A 22,307-nucleotide genomic window follows, 5' to 3' on the forward strand; every position below is an offset into this window, starting at 1 on the left:
CCTGATTTTTATTTCGTTTGGTGGATTACTGTTCATTGTTCTTGCAACTTTGTAGCTGATTTTTCTAGCAGTGTGTAAATTGATGCATTGCAGAATGTGGAAACTCTCTGGGGTTTATTTTATTTGCTGTTTATCTAGGATACATTGAAAACTTATACTTTGTTTAAATATAAGTGGTATATATAAATTGTCCAAATAAATAATTTCTGCCATGTAATTTAAGGAAAGATGGTTATTTTGTTGTTGCTGTTGTTCTGGCAATACGGAGACAGAGGATCTTGCCAATCTACCTCAATCCCACACAAGTATCTACAAGTTGCTCCTGATCTAGCTTGGGAACGCAAGAAGGGTCTTCCTGGATCAGGCCCAGAAGGTGCTCATCTAGTGCAGCATTCTCTTCTGCCTAGCAGAACCCCACATTGCTCAACCCTGTTCTATATCACTACAGAAAAAAAGGCAATTAATGTATGGTTACCAAATTTTTTTCAATGAATCCGGGGACCCTTTTTTTTTTTTTTTGAAGCTGAGTAGCAACAGGGAGTAGCAACAGGGAGTCAGTAGTCGGGATGCTGAGGCAAAAGTGGCCTCCCAATTTTTCTCACAGGCCCATATAAGTTCAGCACAAACAGTTGGGCCTGGTGAGTATTTAAGGTTCCCAACCCTAATCTGCGGGTTGCCATCTGATTGGATTTTATTCTGATCCTGATCTGATTTGAGGATGTATTTTAATTGATTGTCTGATTTTATGTTAATGTGTTGTACATTTGATGTTAGCCGCTCTGAGCCCGGCTTCGGCTGGGGAGGGCGGGATATAAATAAAATTTATTATTATTATTATTATTATTATTATTATTATTATTATTGAAAGACCCTGGGCCCAAGCACACATGCATATTGTATAAAGGTGCAAAGCGCTTCTTTTGCACCTTGTGAAACATAAATACGCAGAGTTTTTTAAAAACTGGGCAATGGCGCACCGCCCACCCATGACTCCCGAGCCTTCCCCAGTCTCCTTCCCCCTTCCCCCTTTGTTTTGACAGATTGGGGGAGGCTCAGGAGTCGTGGGGGGGCGGCCAATGCCCAGGAGGGGTGCAAGGCACACGGTTGCTTTGCCAGGCAAGGTGCAAAGCCCTTCTTTCCCACCCTGTGAAACATAAATGCTCAGAGTTTTTAAAAAACTGGGCAATGCCCATCCGCCCGCAACTCTCGAACCTCCCCCGATCAGTCAAAACAAAAGGGGCAGGAGATCTGTACCGCCGGATGTCCCCAGTTCCCCTTTGGCAGTGGCATTGGCAGAGGCAGTCAGGAGCCTGGAGCCAGCCTGGTAGTGCAATTGGCTCTGGCTGGCTTCAGGAGATGCTCACTGCCATGGTACCTGCCATTTTTCCTCTCCGGAAGTCCCCATATGATGTGTCTTGTGTGCAACACATCATATGGGGACTTCGGGAGAGGAAAAATGGCGGGTGCCATGGCAGCAAGCAGCTCCTGAAGCCAGCCAGAGCCAACTGCGCTACCAGGCTGGCTCTGGGCTGCTGAGGTTGCCGCTGCCATGTTTACCAGGGACAGATTTGCAAATCTGGGGACATTCCGGGGACAGAATTTGTCCAGGGACAGATTTGCCAATTCGGGGACTGTCTCCGGAAACCGGGGACGTCTGGTAACCCTAAATTAATGTAGTTGATGAACATGCAAGCATCATTCTGCTTTCTTCCTTCTCTTCACGCTCCCCAGTCATGTATACAGCACAGAGTGCTTTCATATGTCTTACCTTGATGTCCCTCTCTCTCAAGAAATGCACAGATATGGACCCATGCAGCCAGTCCGAGCTCTGACCCCCGTTTCGATGCCACAACATGAATTCGTCCTCATCGGTCAAGATGACAACTTTCAGCTCGTTTGAATCCTCTGAGCCGGACATGTGATACCAGAAATCGATGCATATTTCCCCGGAGACCACAAGCTCCTGGCTCTCAAGGATGGTGGTGTCAAAGGGAAGGAGGTTGCTGGCTTCTTGGTAGATGAAATAGCCCTCTGGAAGGAGAAATGAAACACACAGACAGGTTGTAAACTCTCCTTTGGGGGCCTCTGCTTGGAAGCAGAGAGCAAGCGCTTTGGGATGGAACGCAAGAGCTACAGGCAGAGGGGTCCTGACAACAGGAATAAATAATAATAATAAGAAATAATTTATTATTAATACCCCCGCCCATCTGGCTGGGCTTCCCCAGCCACTCTGGGTGGCTTCCAACAAAATATTAAAATGCAGTAATGAATCATAGAATCATAGAATCATAGAGTTGGAAGAGACCACAAGGGCCATCGAGTCCAACCCCCTGCCAAGCAGGAAACACCATCAGAGCACTCCTGACATATGGTTGTCAAGCCTCTGCTTAAAGACCTCCAAAGAAGGAGACTCCACCACACTCCTTGGCAGTAAATTCCACTGTCGAACAGCTCTTACTGTCAGGAAGTTCTTCCTAATGTTTAGGTGGAATCTTCTTTCTTGTAGTTTGGATCCATTGCTCCGTGTCTGCTTCTCTGGAGCAGCAGAAAACAACCTTTCTCCCTCCTCTATGTGACATCCTTTTATATATTTGAACATGGCTATCATATCACCCCTTAACCTCCTCTTCTCCAGGCTAAACATGCCCAGCTCCCTTAGCCGTTCCTCATAAGGCATCGTTTCCAGGCCTTTGACCATTTTGGTTGCCCTCCTCTGGACACGTTCCATCAAACATTAAAAGCTTCCCTAAACAGGGCTGCCTTCAGGTGTCTTCTGAAAGTCCGGTAGTTGTTTATCTCTTTGACATCAGGTGGGAGGGCGTTTGACGGGCGGGTGCCACTACCGAGAAGGCCCTCTGCCTGGTTCCCTGTAGCTTTGCTTCTTGCAGTGAGGGAACCGCCAGAAGGCCCTCAGAGCTGGACCTCAGTGTCTGGGCTGAACGATGGGGGTGGAGACGCTCCTTCAGGTCTACTGGGCCTTTGAGGCTGTTTAGGGCTTTCAAGGTCAGCACCAACACTTTGAATTGTGCCCAGATACATACTGAGAGCCAATGTAGGTCTTTCAAGACCAGTGGTATGTGGTCTTGGCGGCCGCTCCCAGTCACCAGTCTAGCTGCCGCATTCTGGATTAGTTGTAGTTTCCGGGTCACCTTCAAAGGTAGCCTCATGTAGAGCGCATGGCAGTAGTCCAAGCTGGAGATAACCAGAGCATGTACCACTCTGGCGAGACAGTCCGCAGGCAGGGAGGGTCTCATCCTGTGTACCAGATGGAGCTGGGAGACAGCTGCCTTGGACACAGAAGCCTTGCCAGCAAAAGTTACCCTTTTCCAAACTCCATTCAGGAGACCCTGGGAGGGGCTGCTGCCAGCTGAGCTGTGCGTATGAGCAGAAGTTTTGGGGGACTGGGCTCTAGGTCACATGACTGTGCTGAACAGGGTTTGGAATAGATGGACTGGGTTTCGGACTGCGCAGGAAGTGATGCAAAGTCAGCTCTTTGTAGCAAACGAGCTCAAATATGATAGCATGGCAGGAGAAATGGGAAGTTATGCTGAACCACAGAGATGGAAGGGATCTCTTGTGATGAAGGAATCACAAGTAAAGAATCCCTGACAGGTGGCTATCCAACCTCTGCCTAAAAACCTCCAGCGAAGGAGAGAACGCTGAGACATGCTGTAAGATAACAGCAAAATCAGGACTAATTCTTACAAAGTCCTAATCCTAATATATTATATAATATATATAATATATACTAAACCTAGTATATTACCCCCTTCATGGATCACTGCCTTGCCGTGGCGAAGGGGCTTGAATAACTCAGAGAAGCTATGAACTATGCCGAGCAGGGCACCCAAGATGAACAGGTCATAGTGGAGAGCTTTGACCAAACGTGATCCACCTGGAGGAGGAACCGGCAAGCCACTCCAGTATCCCTGCCAAGAAAACTCCATGGACAAAGACAACAGGCATATAAAAGTTATGACGCTGGAAGATGAGCCCCTCAGGTCGGAAGGCGTCCAACATGCTACTGGGGAAGAGCGGAGGACAAGTACAAGTAGATCCAGAGCTGATGAAGCGGCTGGGCTAAAGCCGAAAGGACGTTCAGTTGCGGATATGCCAGGAAGCGAAAGGAAAGTCCAATGCTGTAAAGAAAAATATTGCATAGGAACCTGGAATGTAAGAACCATGAACCTGGGTAAGTTGGATGTGGTCAAAAATGAGATGGCAAGAATAAATATTGACATCCTGGGCATCAGTGAACTAAAATGGACGGGAATGGGTGAATTCAGTTCGGATGACCATCATATCTACTACTGTGGGCAAGAAACCCGCAAAAGAAATGGAGTGGCCCTCATAGTCAACAAAAGAGTGGCGAAAGCAGTACTGGGATGCAATCTCAAAAATGATAGAATGATCTCGATACGAATCCAAGGCAGACCTTTTAACATAACAGTAATCCAAGTTTATGCACCAACTACTAGTGCTGAAGAAACTGAAATTGACCAATTCTATGAGGACTTACAACACCTTATAGAAGTGACACCAAAGAAGGATGTTCTTCTCATTATAGGGGATTGGAATGCTAAAGTAGGGAATCAAGAGATAAAAGGAACAACGGGCAAGTTTGGCCTTGGAGAGCAAAATGAAGCAGGGCAAAGGCTAATAGAGTTCTGTCAAGAGAACAAGCTGGTCATCACAAACACGCTTTTCCAACAACACAAGAGACGACTCTACACGTGGACATCACCAGATGGGCAGCATCGAAATCAGATTGATTATATTCTCTGCAGCCAAAGATGGAGAAGCTCAATACAGTCAGCAAAAACAAGGCCTGGAGCTGACTGTGGCTCAGATCATCAGCTTCTTATAGCAAAATTCAAGCTTAAACTGAAGAAAGTAGGAAAAACCACTGAGCCGGTAAGATACAATCTAAATCAAATCCCTTATGAATACACAGTGGAAGTGAGGAACAGGTTTAAGGATTTAGATTTGCTAGACAGAGTGCCTGAAGAACTATGGATGGAGGCTCGCAACATTATACAGGAGGCAGCAACAAAAACCATCCCAATGAAAAGGAAATGCAAGAAAGCAAAGTGGCTGTCCAATGAGGCCTTACAAATAGCGGGGGAGAGAAGGCAAGCAAAATGCGAGGGAGACAGAGAAAGATACAGGAAATTGAATGCAGATTTCCAAAAAATAGCAAGGAGAGACAAGAAGGCCTACTTAAACGAGCAATGCAAAGAAATAGAGGAAAACAACAGAATGGGAAGAACCAGAGATCTGTTCAAGAAAATTGGAGATATGAAAGGAACATTTCGTTCAAAGATTGCCATAATAAAGGACAAAAGTGGTAAGGACCTAACAGAAGCAGAAGACATCAAGAAGAGGTGGCAAGAATACACAGAGGAATTATACCAGAAAGATATGGATGTCTCGTACACCCCAGGTAGTGGGGTTGCTGAGCTTGAGCCAGACATCCTGGAGAGTGAAGTCAAATGGGCCTTAGAAAGCACTGCAGATAACAAGGCCAGTGGAAGTGATGGTATTCCAGCTGAACTATTTAAAATTTTAAAAGATGATGCTGTTAAGGTGCTACACTCAATATGCCAGCAAGTTTGGAAAACTCAGCAGTGGCCAGAGGATTGGAGAAGATCAGTCTACATCCCAATCCCAAAGAAGGGCAGTGCTAAAGAATGCTCCAACTACCGCACAATTGCACTCATTTCACACGCTAGCAAGGTTATGCTTAAAATTCTACAAGGTAGGCTCAAGCAGTATGTGGACCGAGAACTCCCAGAAGTGCAAGCTGGATTTAGAAGAGGCAGAGGAACCAGAGACCAAATTGCAAACATGCGCTGGATTATGAAGAAAGCTAGAGAGTTCCAGAAAGACATCTACTTCTGCTTCATCGACTATGCAAAAGCCTTTGACTGTGTCGACCACAGCAAACTATGGCAAGTTCTTAAAGAAATGGGAGTGCCTGATCACCTCATCTGTCTCCTGAGAAATCTCTATGTGGGACAAGAAGCTACAGTTAGAACTGGATATGGAACAATTGATTGGTTCAAAATTGGGAAAGGAGTACGACAAGGCTGTATATTGTCTCCCTGGTTATTTAACTTATATGCAGAATTCATCATGCGAAAGGCTGGGCTGGATGAATCCCTAGCCGGAATTAAGATTGCTGGAAGAAATATCAACAACCTCAGATATGCAGATGACACAACCTTGATGGCAGAAAGTGAGGAGGAATTAAAGAACCTTTTATTGAGGGTGAAAGAGGAGAGCGCAAAATATGGTTTGAAGCTCAACATCAAAAAAACAAAGATCATGGCCACTGGGCCCATCACCTCCTGGCAAATAGAAGGAGAAGAAATGGAGGCAGTGAGAGATTTTACTTTCTTGGGCTCCATGATCACTGCAGATGGTGACAGCAGCCACGAAATTAAAAGACGCCTGCTCCTTGGGAGAAAGGTGATGACAAACCTAGACAGCATCGTAAAAAGCAGAGACATCACCTTGCCAACAAAGGTCCATATAGTAAAACCTATGGTTTTCCCAGTAGTGATGTATGGAAGTGAGAGCTGGACCATAAAGAAGGCTGATTGCCAAAGAATGGATGCTTTTGAATTATGGTGCTGGAGGAGACTCTTGAGAGTCCCATGGACTGCAAGAAGATCAAACCTCTCCATTCTGAAGGAAATCAGCCCTGAGTGCTCACTGGAAGGACAGATCCTGAAGCTGAGGCTCCAATACTTTGGCCACCTCATGAGAAGAGAAGACTCCCTGGAAAAGACCCTGATGTTGGGAAAGATGGAGGGCACAAGGAGAAGGGGACGACAGAGGGCGAGATGGTTGGACAGTGTCTTCGAAGCTACAAACATGAGTCTGAACAAACTGCGGGAGGCAGTGGAAGACAGGAGTGCCTGGCGTGCTCTGGTCCAGGGGGTCACGACTAAACGACTAAACAACAACAAAAGTATATTACACTGGTACATTGGTTTAAGAACAGCTTAGTTTATGAACAACTTGGATTAAGAACGCTTTGGTTTAAGAACTGACTTCCGGAACGGATTACGTTCGTAAACCAAGGTACTACTGTATATAAATCCTGGTCTGAAACAAACAAAATGCTTTCCCCAAAGCTTATTGAGTCCGCTGCTGGTGAATATTTGGGTCTTTGAGGGCAAGGAGGGTGGGGGGGAGGGCTTGCTATATAACGTTACACTACAGCTCCCCAAATCCCTGACCATTAGCCTATGATGTAAGTCATGGGCCCCGCCTGCTCCTTCAAATATCACTGGTTTGTTCCTTTCTATATATAGTGTGTCCGCGACTGGACCTAACGGTCAGGGGTCCCTTTACCTTTACCTTTTTACATTCTGCATGGACTGGTGACATGGCAACATGTGCAAATGGCTTTCTGTTGAGTCTGTCAGCTGTTGAGTCCTGAGCACCCACACAACACAGAGGTGATATTTGGAGCTTTTGTTTTTGCTATTTTTTATTTTTAAAAATTGCATTTTTGTTTGTGTGGCTTTTTCACTTTTTTTGACTGTGACTTGTTCTTTGTTTTATGGGACTGACGTGTGGCTTCGTTTTCGTGACTCGTTTTTGTGACTGCTTGGAACCCAGTTCAGCTATTGGTTGATTGTGTGACTGCAGAAATAGATAAAAGCTCCCCCATCCAAACAATGACTATCAGCAGTGCACGTAAGAAAAAAATAATAATTTTAATTTTTATCATCTACAATATTGTCTTATTTGTTTGATAGTACAGTACATTGATTATTGCCTTCATTTTATAGATCAATTGTCTTGTGAGAGAGTAAAATTCATGCTAAATTGCTATTTTAGGGGTTGTTTTTCACCATCTGGAACGGATTAATCCATTTCCATTACTTTCTATGGGAAAGGACACCTTGGTTTAAGAATGGACTTCTGGAACGGATTAAGTTTGTAGAGCAAGGTACCACTGTAAAGGAAGCAGAGGCCTCACAACTTATTGTTCAAACTTATTTTCACCTGCACGACTGGCAGGTGTCCCCCATCTTACATTTGTGCAACTGCTTCTTCCTGCCTAAGTGCAGAACCTTACATGTGCCTCTATTGAAATTCATTGTGTTAGGTTGCGCCCAGTTCTCCAATCTGTTTGGGTCATCTTGAATCCCAATTCTGTCATCTGTGGCATTAGCTACCCCTGCCAGTTTGGTGTCATCTGCAGATTGGATGAGCACCCCCTCCCTCCCTCCCTCCCTCCCTCCCTTCCTTCCTTCCTTCCTTCCTTCCTTCCTTCCTTCCTTCCTCCCTCCCTCCCTCCCTCCCTCCCTCCCTCTCTCCAGGTCATCTGCCCATATATTCTCCCTCACCCATCCCACCCCACCCCCCTTTGGTGAATCTTTGGCTGTGTTGCCACAAAACCAACACCTACTTCCATCAGGATAATCCCCCTCTGGTCCTGTTCCCAGGGTCGGCGTTCCACCTCTACTCCGGATCCAGCTTCCAGAGCTACGGCTACAGGACAGTTTCCAGTTGCAAAAGGGATTGAGGTTGTCATTGAAGTCGCAGCTGGCTAGGATGCCTGGAACACAGAAGCAGGGCCATCTTTACCCGGGGGTGCAAGGGCTGCAGGGCACCCGGGTGCTGAATTCTGGGGGGGGCACTAGGTGCCCGCAGCTGAAGCCACCTAAGCTCTTAACCATCTACCTGTTATGAAATAATAAATAATTTTGATCAAGCTAGAAAAACAAAATACATATATACCTAGGTATTACCGAAATGTATACCTACTGTTTCACTAAAGGACTTTCGACTTTGTGCGCACATTTACCAAAGGCGCGCCACGCCAGCGGCGGCGCTTGTCATTCTCCACAGCGCCGTGCACGGGAAACTAACTCTTACATCAAAATATTATGTTACGTATTGTATTGAGCTGCTACGCAGCAGCGTGGTGAGTCAGCGGCACCTTTGACACAACTGATGTTTCTCCTAAGCAGGTGCCTAAGCAATACTTATAAGTTTAAGTGTGGTGGTGTTGCATACTTAGGTATAAGCGTATTGTAAAGAAATGAGCAAACAAAAAAGTTCATTTCTTTTCCCTCCCTTCTTTCATAAACAAGGCATAAGCGTGGTGTCTGACATAAGCGTAATAAAAGTTAATTTGGGGGCTAAACTAAATTTGGGGGTGCTGGCTGGATCTTTGCTCCCCGGCGGTGCATATACTAAAGACAGCCATGCACAGAAGCATCGTGAGATGGAGGTGTGGGGCTCCATGGGCCACTGGGCAGGAGCGACGGGAGCCGTTACACAAAGGAGAGGTGCCAAGAGAGGTTTACCTGTGTCAGAAGCCCAGGCATCCCTAGTAAGGGTTGGAACGCTTTCTTCTTCCCTGCTAGGAGAGATGTACGCAGATTAGGTCAGGTGTGGGCAGACTTGCAGGAATCGCTTTGCTTTTTTAATTAGAACCCAGAGATCTTAACAACCAGAGTCAGGTATAAAAGACATGTGCAGAGAATGAAGAAAGCTTCAGGCTAGGAATGTGGGCTTGTTTCGACTACCAGGACAGAAGGCAACTCACAGTATCTCCACTCAAAACCCCGACAGTTCTTCATTTCAGCTATATACCATATTTTTCGCTCCAGACCATAAGACGCACCTAGTTTTTGGAGGAGGAAAACAAGAAAAAAATATTCTGAATCCCAGAAGCCAGAACGTCAAGAGGGATAGCCTCTTGCTGTTCTGGCTTCTGGGATAGCCGCGCGAAGCCTCTCCCGGGCAGTGGGATGAAGGCTCCCCCTGCCCGGAAGAGGCTGCGCGTGGCTAAGCTGCCCTCTGTCCCTTCGCCCACCTCCCACAAAAGCCAGCCAAGAGCCGCATGCTCTTTAAAGGGAGTGCAGCTCTTGCGGGCTTTTCTACGAGGTGGGAGAAGGACAGCCCGTCAGTGATGAAGGCTCCCCGCTGCCCTGTGGATGCTTCGCGCGGCTAAGCCAGAAGCTAGAACAGCGAGAGGGAGCGCTGTGCAGCCTGGGATAGCCGCGCAGCCTGCATTCGCTCCATAAGAGACACACACATTTCCCCTTACTTTTTAGGAAGGAAAAGGTGCGTCTTATAGAGCAAAAAAATACGGTACTTTAGGGCAGGAGGAATTTTGGATTAAAGGAGGGGAGTGTAAACGTGGCACTTTGATACCAGCGGCATTGAATGGATGTATGGACAGCACACCCCCGCCAAGGAATGCCTGCCTGGGCTCCTCCCTCTGTCTTCGCTACATTTCTCCAATCTTAAAACAGCTGCAGAAAATCTTTCTTTTCTCCATCATCAGGTCTAGGCAAATCCCACTCGTGGCATTGGAACAAAACCACGTGCAGCTGCCCCTGGACTGAAGCTGTTAATGGCGACATTGCGTGAAAAAAATAGGGGAGGGAAGGTGGGTGGGTGGAGGGAAGCAGCTATCCCCCCCCCCAACCTCCTGCCTTAGCAGAGAAAAATTGTTTGGGGAGGGGGCAATTGGTGGCAAAGAAACTGTAAGCATGGGAAGGGTAAATCACCGCACCTCTCCCCTTCTTCTCCTTTAAAGCCCCTCCCCTGCAAAAGAGCTTTTTTTTTTTGCTGTTGTTTTACAAAAAGGTGTAAACAACTATTTATATTTATACCCCACCTTATGTGACTGTGCAGTTTGCCTCCAAGGATTTAACAAGGGGTTGTTCATACCACTCTGTCACACCTTATGACATCATACGTTTGTCTTCAAGATGCCACAAGACACTATGTTAAATGTGAGGAGAGCAGAATCTCTTTCATGTAAGGGACCGTTAGCCATGAATATTTGCTCTCTGCAACCGTATGCAGACTGCTAACTAGCGGAATGCAAAATGTACATTGCCAGCTATCCGTATAAAAGCATCTGTGGTTATTTATTTAACAACAATATTGACATAGCCATCTAACTTGATTGACTCCAGGGAAGGATACAATGCACAACAGAAGCAGAACATGCAATGCCATCAAAAGAGAGAAAGAAACACAACTATTTCGTGCCCAGGAGTCTAAAGCTGCCTGTTCAAGCAAGAAGTCAAGAAGCAGAAATAATAGAACAGGCAGAAGGATTTGACATAATGGGCAACTTGGCTGTTGACTCGGCGGAAGGGATGGAAATGTCCTCTTTCCAAAGTACATCCAGGGTCTGCCTTGGACTTAAGTTGTCAGCCAGGCCAAGAGCTTCTCTTCTTCCCCCAGAGAAGTGGGGAGAAGAAGAGGATCTGCACACCAACCCTCGCTGGAACAGGATGATTCCCGCTCCTTGACATGGGCAGTGGAAAAGTGCATTTTACATTTGGCAGGAGGATAGTTAACTCAGGATGTGGGAGACAGAATAACTTACCCTTTGAGATCTGTCACCAAGAGGCAGAGGAGAAACCCGATAATCTGGAGAGACTGCAGGGTTCCCATGCTGCATTGGATGAACTAAAAACTCTTTCTGGTGCCTTCGATATAATCTTAATCCATCGCCTTTGCAAGCCAGGAGCAGAGTGAGAACGTCACCTGTCACAGCCACAGTCTCGGAGTCACCTGTCCGTAAGAGGAGCTGGGCTGAGCGGAGGCGGCCATAAAAACCCGTCTTGACAGGTGTGAGCAAGCGGAAAAGGGGAAGGTGGCTGTTAGTTTTCACTCAGGAAGACCCCTTCTTTCTACCTACCCTAACAGGACCAGGGTCCCAATGCAGAGTGAAGTTTTAAGTTGGGCTTGGTGGCCAAATCTAGAAGGATGACTAAGAACCCAAAACCCCACTCCACCTGTGCAGATCTCCCAGGAAGCTGCTGTTCCCACTGGATTTGCACCTGTTCAACTGAATCTCATGAAAGTTCCAGTACATACAGATCCTTCAAGTCGTAGGTGTCGGAGAAGCACAACTTGGTAAGTTACAGTGTGTGTGTGTGTGTGTGTGTGTGTGTGTGTGTAAGAGGGCTGAATTCACTAGATTTTTTTTTGACACACAGCCAAATCACACATACACACAAGCTCATTTACATGGGTTCCAACAGAGAGAATGGTTGTGTGGTCTGACCCTGCCATCAATGGCATTAAAAGGCTCACTGTTTCCCCTGAATGGCAGCATCCCTCCAGACAGGATCTCAAAAGGGGGAGATGGTCTCTCTCAGGCCAACGTTGCCCCACCGGGGGCCCTCCAGCTGTATTGGACTACAACTTCCGTCAGCCCTGGGCAGCCAAAATATCTGGAGGGCACCGGGTTGGGGAGAGGTGCCTCAGGCCAACGGCTAGCTGGGTTACAAGTTTTCAGAACATGCAAGCTGCCTTCAGGCAGAATGAGCAGGACTCTTTTTGATCCAGAGCCACTTTGCTAGCCCTAGGGATGTGGGCACACTGGGCTCCTCCTGTTTATTGATCATTCATCCTGAATTGCTTCCGGCGGTATATTTGCATGTCTTCCCGTCGGTTGTTTATTCACCCCATGAAATAAAAATAATGCCCGACTAGTAAGCTAGTGATGTATGGAAGCGAGTGTCATAGAAGCTACAAATATGAGCCTGACCAAACTGCGGGGAGGCAGTGGAAGACAGGAGTGCCTGGCGTGCTCTGAATATGTCTGCAAACGTGACAGAAGGCTGGCAGCACCAATTCCCACCATGTGGGAATCAGACAACCACAGTGCTTGGAAAGAGGCAGTCAGGTTGTGCATCCATAGCAGTGACAAGAGGAGGAATGACCGCTGGAAGGAGCGCAGAGAGAAGAAATGCGTGGTGCATCTGCAGCAGCACAACCGGACACCTTCATCTGCCCCAGATGCAACAAAACATGTCTCTCCCATATCGTTCTCTGCAGTCACAGCAGATGCTGCAACCTTAAAATAAAAAAAATCCTTCCAGTAGCAGCTTAGAGACCAACTAAGTTTGTTATTGGTATGAGCTTTCATGTGCATGCACACTTCTTCAGATACCATGTGCATGTCAGTGTGCATGCACACGAAAGCCAATAACCAATAACAATAACAAACTTAGTTGGTCTCTAAGGTGCTTTGTTGTTGTTTAGTCATTTAGTCGTGTCCGCCTCTTCGTGACCCCCTGGACCAGAGCACACCAGGCACTCCTGTCTTCCACTGCCTCCCGCAGTTTGGTCAAACTCATGCTGGTAGCTTCCAGAACACTATCCAACCATCTCGTCCTCTGTTGTCCCCTTCTCCTTGTGCCCTCCATCTTTCCCAACATCAAGGTCTTTTCCAGGGAGTCTTCTCTTCTCATGAGGTGGCCAAAGTCTTGGAGCTTCAGCTTCAGGATCTGTCCTTCCAGTGAGCACTCAGGGCTGATTTCCCTAAGAATGGAGAGGTTTGATCTTCTTGCAGTCCATGTGGCTCTCAAGAGTCTCCTCCAGCACCAGAATTCAAAAGCATCCATTCTTCGGCGATCAGCCTTCTTTATGGTCCAGCTCTCACTTCCATACATCACTACTGGGAAGACCAGAGCTTTAACTATACGGACCTTTGTTGGCAAGGTGATGTCTCTACTTTTTAAGGTGCTACTGGAAGGAATTTTGTTGTTGTTTCAACTATGGCAGACCAACACGGCTACCTGCCTGTGACTAGAACCTTCAAACAGTTTGACCTCAGCCCCAAAAGTGCACTCCTCTGTTGTCTCCCAAGACAGACAGATGCCAACAATCCCAAATTAATTTAGAGACTTGTGAAAGAGACAAATGTGACCTCTCTTTTTTATGCATTCAATAAAATCCCACCAAACTGAGACAAAAGATTTTACCTTTGCTTTTCCTTTTGAAAACCGGGTGTACCAGGTCAGTCTTTCATGTCGTGCAATTTCCCATCTATTGCTCCACCACAATTTCTGCTGCTGAAAGTGCTCTTGAGACTGACAAGGTAGCGTCCAAAAAGGAATGGAAAGCAAAAGGCCGGTTCTGAGCTGCCACCTGCTGGCTCGAAAACAGCAGAACCTCCTCATTTGAACAACAGCAACAAAAAAGACTCCTAAAGGTCCATAGTTCAAGCTCTGGTTTTCCCAGTAGTGATGTATGGAAGTGAGAGCTGGACCATAAAGAAGGCTGATCGCCGAAGAATGGATGCTTTTGAATTCTGGTGCTGGAGGAGACTCTTGAGAGTCCCATGGACTGCAAGAAGATCCAACCTATCCATTCTGAAGGAAATCAGCCCTGAGTGCTCACTGGAAGGACAGATCCTGAAGCTGAGGCTCCAAGACTTTGGTCACCTCATGAGAAGAGAAGACTCCCTGGAAAAGACCCTGATGTTAGGAAAGATGGAGGGCACAAGGAGAAGGGGACGACAGAGGGCAAGATGGTTGGATAGTGTCTTCGAAGCTACAAACATGAGTTTGACCAAACTGTGGGAGGCAGTGGAAGACAGGAGGGCCTGGCGTGCTCTGGTCCATGGGGTCACGAAGAGTCGGACACGACTAAACGACTAAACAACAACACTAAAACATTGAGACAACCCAAGAAATGCGATGAGGACACTTGCACATTGGCAAGTTGAGCTGGAGAAGTTGCTTACTCTTAGGTTTCAGCCACAAGATCATGTCACACTGAAGACACTCCAGGGTTCCCAGGCTTCACAGATCAATGGAAAGGGTTTGCCAACCCCTGGAACACAATGTGGGTCCATCGCCTTAGGAAGCCAGCAGCAGAATGAGAGCAGCACAGGGGACACACCAGGACGGTAAGAGTAACACAGAAGAGCAGAGGCAGGCATGGACTTCTCCCTCTGGCCAGCAGTGAATAAACAGGACATTTTCAACCTGGAGGCAGTTTTCTTATCTGCTTCCCTTGCAGTAGACATGCAGCAAAGGTCCAAGTCCAGAGCCATAATAGCGGTTTTTTAAAACAACAACAACCACCCAGAAACAACTATTTTCTTGCAATTGCTGACGAGATGCATCAAAGCTGTGATGGCCTGGGACTCGGGCTCAGACTCGGAACCAGAGGAGTCTCAGTCTGCACAGGTTCCCCTGCAACAAGCACCAGCTGATCCACGTCAGGGGCCTGAGCCTGCCATGGCTCCAGATGCGGGGATGACCTCGTTGCCTCCAGCTGGGCCATCACTTACAGCTGCTCCACTACCGGTTGGGTCAGGGGAGGCTGAGGCGGCCCATGGGTCTAGTAACCCACCATCGTCTCCCGAGCTGCAGAGACTGAGGTCTGAGAGAAGGAGAGACCTGAGTAATCGCAGGAGGAGTGCTAGCCTTCGGGCGAAACAGGGAGGTGAGTGGCCAGGGGATCAGGACCGGCCGTTACCCCAACAGAGATAAAAGGCTGTCGGACCCCCCCCCCAGGTTGCAGGAGCAACATTGCTGTAAGCCGGATCCTGTACCTGTCCTTGCCTGGTTTCCTGCCTCGTGTCCTGCCTTGGCCCTGTCGGACTGACTCCTAGCAGAATCTTTGGATTCGGGACCGGACATGGACCACGTTTCATGGGTTACCCCCGGGCCCAGCACAAAATCCATCTATTACTGTCAATACAAACCATTCCTTGACAAAATGCCCTCTAGCCCAACCCCCGGCGATGCAGGGATCTCAACGAAAGCATCCCTGGCAGATGGCCATCCAACCTCTGCTTTAAAATCTCCAAGGAAAGGGAGCCCACCGTGTCCCAGGGGAGTCTGGAACACGCTTTAAATTGTGCTTTGTTTTTCATTTGCATTTTTCTTACTGCTGGGAGCTGCACTGGGTCTTTTGATGAAAAGTGGTCTTCAAAAAAAAAAATGAAAGCAAATAAATAAATAATTTAAGAATAAATTTTATTTGTATCCCGCCCTCCCCGGCCAAAGCCAGGCTCAGAGCTGCTAACATCATATAAATAAGACGATATGCATAATACAAGTGATCAATCAATTAAGATACATCCCACAATTAATTCAAACAATTAAAATTAAAATTAAAACTGGACAAGTGGCAATCTTCAGGTTAAAATTGAAAGCGGTTAATACTCGCCAAGACCAACTGTTTCCACTGATATTATATAAATAAGGATGGCTAGGAGTGCACCTTTAAGGATTTGAGCTCCTTTGCTGTGAGTGAGATTGCATTGTGTAGGGCCAGGGAGGAGGTTCTTGTGAACTTCCATCTCCAGCTGCGAGGTTTTGCTAGGCAAGAACACATGGCTCTCACCTCCGGAAATGTGTGTGATCTCTGATGTTCATCGATGTGTCCTTGAGATTAAAAGCTTTGAAAATGACTTGTTCCTCATTATGTTAACCTTCCATGGACAAGAAACCATGTTCCATGATGCATCTGCCTGCCTCCCTGTTCCCATTAGGGCTGGCACAAAAAAGGAGGATTCTGAGATAAGAGACAAACTTTGTTCTGTCTGGAGTGGCAGAGAGTGGCGTGGGTCTCCGGTGTGAACTCTAATGGTCCCGCAACGGCAGGTGGATTGGAATGAGAAATGGCCCATGCTCAGTTGCGCAGTAAACATGTGCTCTGAGCACATAGGAAACAGTTGGAGTTTCTAAATGATGGGGAGGAAAACAAAAGCCTTGCAACGTTTGAAAACCTCAGCTACTTTTCCATGAGACGTGAGACCACTGGAGAGGCTCACAAGATAACGAAGGGGGGAAATGGTGCTTTTCTGATCGGGAACTGCAATACACCTCCATTCAATGATACAGTAATGGGCTGAAATGTGAGAATTTTTTTGGCAGAGAACAGAAATACAGATTAATCAGTCTAAGGGTCCTATCTTTTCCGATTGTTCTTCTGATACACGGAGAGAGAACAGAAATTGTAAACTTCTGTTTTTAAAGTTTGATTTTTATTTTTTTAAAGATTATAGATGGGCAAACTATTCAAGGGCCACATTCCCTCGTGAGCAACCTTCTGAGGGCCACATTCCTGTGGTGGGAGGGGCCAGAGACAAGAGTGGGCGGAGCAATGGACGCAACTCTTGCCTCTGTTTTTTTTATATAATGTATTTTTATTAAAGATTTTCTTGATTTACAAAGGTGTGTGCAATGTCTCTCTCTCTCGTATTCCCCCCCCCCACATAACAATTTTATTTTTTGTTTTTTACAAGTCAGTTTCATTTGTTGAGACATTAGGAAGAAAAGGGGGGAAGAGGTGGAGGGGGGGAAGATGGGTGGGGGTGGGGTCGGGTGGCGATGTTTCTATTTTACTTAATAAATGTGTGGGGTTTGGTGTCAGCGTTGCTTGTGCAGGTTCTTTGCTGTTCACTTGTGTTCCTTTGGTGGTGAGAGAGGTTGGGGTTGGCCTAGGGTGTGGCTGTTCATTTGTGGTTGGCTGTGGTGGTCTTTGTTTTCGTGTGTGAGTGGGGTGGGTGGGTGTTTTGGATCAGGTTAGCCATATTGATTTGTATGCTGTTGGTGGATTTCTGTTGTTGTCTTGTTGGGCTGTGTATGTGTTATGTACTGAGTTGAATAGGATCCAAAATGCAGCAGTCTAATTGGTCCTAGAACAATGAAGCAGCATGATTGGTCCACAGGAGCCACCCAATCCAGCTCCAGGTGGAAGTGAATCCGCAACCTGATTGGCCTACAGGAGAATCCCGGAATTAGCCAATCACATGCGGCCCATTGTGTAAATAATGTATATAAAGCAGATATTTTGGGGGAACTTCCATTCCTCCTCACCACTATGAGCTGAATAAAGAGCATGAAATCCACATTCGACTCCGAATATATTTCAGTATGTGATAAAGGGGAGCCATACCAGGGTGAAGGAGTCTTCTTCTGTTTGTCCCCGTGTCAGTTTCAGTTTATTGGTTAATTTTTTTAGTAGGGCTGTTTCCCATGCTATTTGGTACCATTGGTCCATGTTTATTCCTGACAGGTCTCTCTAGTGTCTGGTTATGATGCTTCTGGCTGCTGAGAGCAGGTGGGTTATGAGTTCTTTGTGGTGTAAGTGGGCATTGTTGTCTTGGAAGATGTTTAGTAGGGCCAACTCTTGCCTCTGTAATGCAGGCCTGCATTCCAGCCACACAAAAGCCAGAGGTTTCTGCCGCCACAACCCACCTAGGGACTTTCCCACCTCCTTCCAGGCAAGCAGGAGACATTATCACAATTCGGGGCCACACTCCAGGCACACAAAAGCACTCAAGGAGGTCCACAGCAGGGCGAGTGATGGGTACAGGGAGATGGTGGTGTCCAAGGAAGGGTCCTGGAGGCCAATTTGTCTTGGAGCTGAGTCTACAAACTGACCTCCTGGCTACATCAGCCTCATTTTCATCCTGGCTGCTCACTGCCTGGTTTTGTGTGACAACTTGCCTGATGAAGCGTTCTACAGAACTTGAAAGTTTGCCCCACTTTTGTGGCCTTTGCGGTAGTCCTAAGAAAGTGGCGCTGTGGGTTAAACCACAGAGCCTAGGACTTGCTGATCAGAAGGTCGGCAGTTCAAATCCCTGCGACGGGGTGAGCTCCCGTTGCTCGGTCCCTGCTCCTGCCAACCTAGCAGTTCAAAAGCACGTCAAAGTGCAAGTAGATAAATAGGTATCACTCCGGCGGGAAGGTAAACGGCGTTTCCGTGCACTGCTCTGGTTCGCCAGAAGCGGCTTAGTCATGCTGGCCACATGACCTGGAAAAACTGTCTCAAACGCCGGCTCCCTCAGCCTGTAAAGTAAGGTTACCAGATTTTTTTCAATGAGTCTGGGGATATTTTTCAACTTCAATGGATTTTGTATGGGGACAGATTTGTAAATCCGGGGACTGTCCCCAGGAAACAGGGACGTCTGGTAACCTTACTGTAAAGCAAGATGAGCACCGCAACCCCAGAGTCGTCTGCGACTGGACTTAACTGTCAGGGGTCCTTTACCTTTACCTTTAAGAAAGGTATGGCCCACCTGTGGATTTTAGGTGTGTGTTTTCTTATGGACCGATGCAGCTAACCCTGGTTTTCATTGAGCTCCAGCCCCAGGGATCACAGCCCCAGATCCCTTCCTTGCTCAGTTGCTACCAGCTGAGACCTCAGCAGTGCGTGGTCAAGCAAGGATGGTTTGCCCTGATCTAGTGAGCCACATTTGCCACTGGATTTGTGCAGTTTGGATCGATCCTTTTGGAGCCCCTTCTGCAGTCAGTTTCTCTGAATAGTGGTCGCTCTCGCCTTTTCAAAGGCTGGGATCCTGCGACCGACATGCTTCTCTGCCCTTCTCTCTTCCCCATGAAAGAAAGAAAGAAAGCCACCTCTGGACTCCAGCCAGGCTGAAGGCCTGCGGAGGCGGCAGCAGCTGAGTCCCTGAGCGACATGCATAATTCATCCAGCAGCAAGTGGCAGTTTTGCTCCTGGGGCTTTTCCAAGACCCTCCATACGGGAGGCACCAGGCACCAGTTTCTGCACTTTGGCTGAGATGCATGAGGTCTGCAAAGTGGGTTTTGCCAGCAATGTTTCTGGGCAGATCCTCCTTGCTTCTGGCATGAGGTGGACTCACGGCTGAATTAATTGCCTGGAGCGAACGGCTGAATGACATCAGGCACTCATTTCTCCGTGTTGCTGGAGCTCAAGCTGTGCCATGAAACTCTGCATCCTTTAATGCCAGAGGTAGGAAGAGAAGGTAAACAAGGAGAGAATGAGCGAGAGAGAGAGAGAGAGAGAGAGAGAGAGAGAGAGGAGCAGGCGGAGGAGCAGGATGACTATGAGAGACGTGGATGAAAAAGAATGAATATGAATTCAAGGAAGGGCCCCAGCCAGCCTTTCTCCACCTGTGGGTCCCCAGATGTTGTTGGACTACAACTCCCATCACCCCTAGCTAGCAAGGCCAGAGCTCAGGGACGATGGGAGTTGTAGTCCAGCAACATCTGGGGACCCAGATCAGAAAACGCCATCAAAATTTGTTTACAAACTTGCACAAGAACTCAATAACAGGTCTGATTTCTGAAGAGCTTTGCTGACCTTGTGAAAATGACCTAGCACACGGATTTATATCTCTCAGATTCTGCAGATTTTGGCTGTGAGCTAGGGCCCCACAAAAAAATTTCCAGGTTGGGCCCTAGAGTTTCAAATTGGGGCCCACTGGCTAGCCCTGAGTCTCATACTTGCTGGGCTCAAGTTGCCCTGCCCTCACATGAAGTCTTGGGTTTGCAATTTGGGGAGAGGGGAGACTGCCCGCTGGGGGGCAGGTGGGCTGGGGAGGCCCCTAGATTTAGAGGCCGTAGGCTTCAGCCTACGTAACGCAAAGGGACCCCTGACCATTTAGGTCCAGTCATGACTGACTCTGGGGTTGCGGCGCTCATGTGGATTATGGCGTGTGGATTATGTGGATTATGGTTTCTAGATCACATCTCTCAATGCTCTCCTCTCAGCAATGCCTCTGTCCTTCTAACTACCCACAAGTCGAGGGAGGGCCTCTCCATTTTCTTCTTGCACAGAGCCCCTTCCTTTGTTCCCCTTAATGGCCATCACCTCACCAGGAAGCTGTCCTGGCTATTGCAAGAGTTAGAAGGGGGCCCAGGCATTCAGCTAACCCCCCACCCCCCCAAAAGACTCTTAACTGTATCATCATTTGCATTGTCATTCCAGAAATGTAAAAGCAAGCCCCCCTCAATGCATTTGCTTTCTTGATTATTAGGTAAGGTATTTCTCCCATACATATTATCATTAAGAGAGTTGGCCAGGCTTCCCCATAGCCAATCAGTTACGGTAGGGGAACCTTTATTCTTCCACCTTGGTGCAATGCACTGTTTTGCTGTTGTTAGCAGTGTAGTAGTCGCTGTAAATCAGTATTAATGACCTTGGGAAAGAGAGCATTCTTATTCAAATCTCTGCTCCATCAATGAGCCAGGAGGAGGAGCAGGGAGGGGAAGTGGGTGGGGAGGGGGAGGCTCAGGGGGAAAGGGGGCGAGGATGAAAAGAGGCTGAATGGAGCCCAGCCAGGTTCTCATTGTGCCAATTGAGAACAGGACAAAGGAGCCGCTGACCAGCCAGATCTGCCTGGTCAGCCGAGGGAGGCCTAAATCCACCTTCTGTGCCGAGTTCCTTTCAATGGACTGAAGGAGGCGGCTTGCAACTGACTTGGAGTTAGATGTGTTGGAATGGGAGATGCAGCCTGGGCTCCGCTGCCAGCGCCAAGCGTGCGGATGGACCCAAGTGTGCAGAGAAGAAAGCAGCACCCCCCGCCACTGTGGACGATAAGGTGGCCGGCTTGGCAAGGGTGCCATCTGAACACGTGCCTGGCTCTCCCAGTTGCTGCTTGGATCCTGTCCACCAGGCTGCAAGCTAAACATCTCCAGGTCCCTTCCCCCTTCACCACAAGGCCTTGTTTCCAGGCCCTTGGTGGCTGTAATAATAAAATTTAAGGTCTTAGATATATAATAAATGTCCATAAATGTACCAACCAAGCACGTACATAGATCAGCACAGGAAGTCCGACCTGAAACCATTTTGACTCCCCAACTGACCAAATGTTTTCTCTGCAAGGAGGGAGGAGGTGAAAAAACCTTCCTTGTTACAGGAATTGAGTAATCACCATTTCAAAGGGTGACAGGCTACCAGGAAAGGCAATCAGATAAGGCATCATCAGATAACCTGGAAGGCAGGAAAAACAACATTCAAATTTCTGTTGTAGACCACCTTTTCTGTGATGTAGGTATGATGTATCTGGGGGGTGGTCTTAGGTTACACCCCTTCTGTGATGTATGTATGATGTATGGAGGGGTGGTCTTGAGCTCCAGGGCAGGGAATTTAAAATGTCTATATAAGGGCAGGCACACCTTGGTTCTGGGTCCTCCTCCTTCTCCTGCGTGTGAGGGGAGCACCCTGTTGCAACAGTTCAATAAAGATCAGGCTTCCTAGCTGCTTTGCTTCTCAATATTCTCTGCTTGGCCTCTGTTATTTTCTTCTACCAATAGGGAACCCACTTAAGGACTCTATACAGGCTCTTGGATACCCCATAAGGGGAAAAGGGCAGATTTTGTTTACAACAGTCACCTTCCTCTGCCCACCTTCCAGCCTGCCAACATCCTTCTTAAACTGAGGTGCCCAGAACTGGACACGGTATTCCAGGTGTGCTCTGACCAAGGCAGAAGAAAGCAGTTCTCATACTTCCCTTGACTGGGACGCTGGACTTACGTCGATGCAGCCTGGAATTGCATGGGCTTTATTTTTTTTTAATAAATATTTTTTATTAGATTTTCCATTAAAAAAAAACATTTTTACAAAATTATACATCCATTTTTAACTTAAACCCTTTTTTTCCAGAACTTCCCTCAGCTTGTCTGATAATTTTCCGTTTATTTTTTTATCCTCGTCTCACATTTCCCAATATTATATTGCACTCAAATACTCTTAATCACATCATATTTTTTAAACAATATTTCTAACAGTAATTT

The 22,307-nt window shown here is 47.3% G+C and overlaps 1 protein-coding gene across 1 annotated transcript in view; it reads right to left on the reverse strand.

Annotated features, from left to right (window-relative positions):
* LOC310762156 (MAM and LDL-receptor class A domain-containing protein 1-like) overlaps positions 1–13,882 on the reverse strand; it is a 33,536-nt gene extending 19,654 nt beyond the window's left edge. Inside the window, exons 1-5 of the mRNA XM_083612760.1 lie at positions 13,767–13,882; positions 11,378–11,614; positions 9,333–9,388; positions 8,429–8,578; positions 1,769–2,031 (exon numbers count right to left, since the gene is read on the reverse strand). Of these exons, the coding sequence (XP_083468886.1) occupies positions 1,769–2,031; positions 8,429–8,578; positions 9,333–9,388; positions 11,378–11,445 (537 nt within the window). The 5' untranslated portion in view covers positions 11,446–11,614; positions 13,767–13,882. The remainder of the gene's footprint in view (positions 1–1,768; positions 2,032–8,428; positions 8,579–9,332; positions 9,389–11,377; positions 11,615–13,766) is intronic.
* Between the last annotated feature and the right edge of the window lie 8,425 nt (positions 13,883–22,307).

The sequence above is a fragment of the Podarcis filfolensis genome (assembly GCF_964270895.1).
Source record: "Podarcis filfolensis genome assembly, chromosome: 5".
Lineage (NCBI taxonomy): Eukaryota > Metazoa > Chordata > Lepidosauria > Squamata > Lacertidae > Podarcis > Podarcis filfolensis.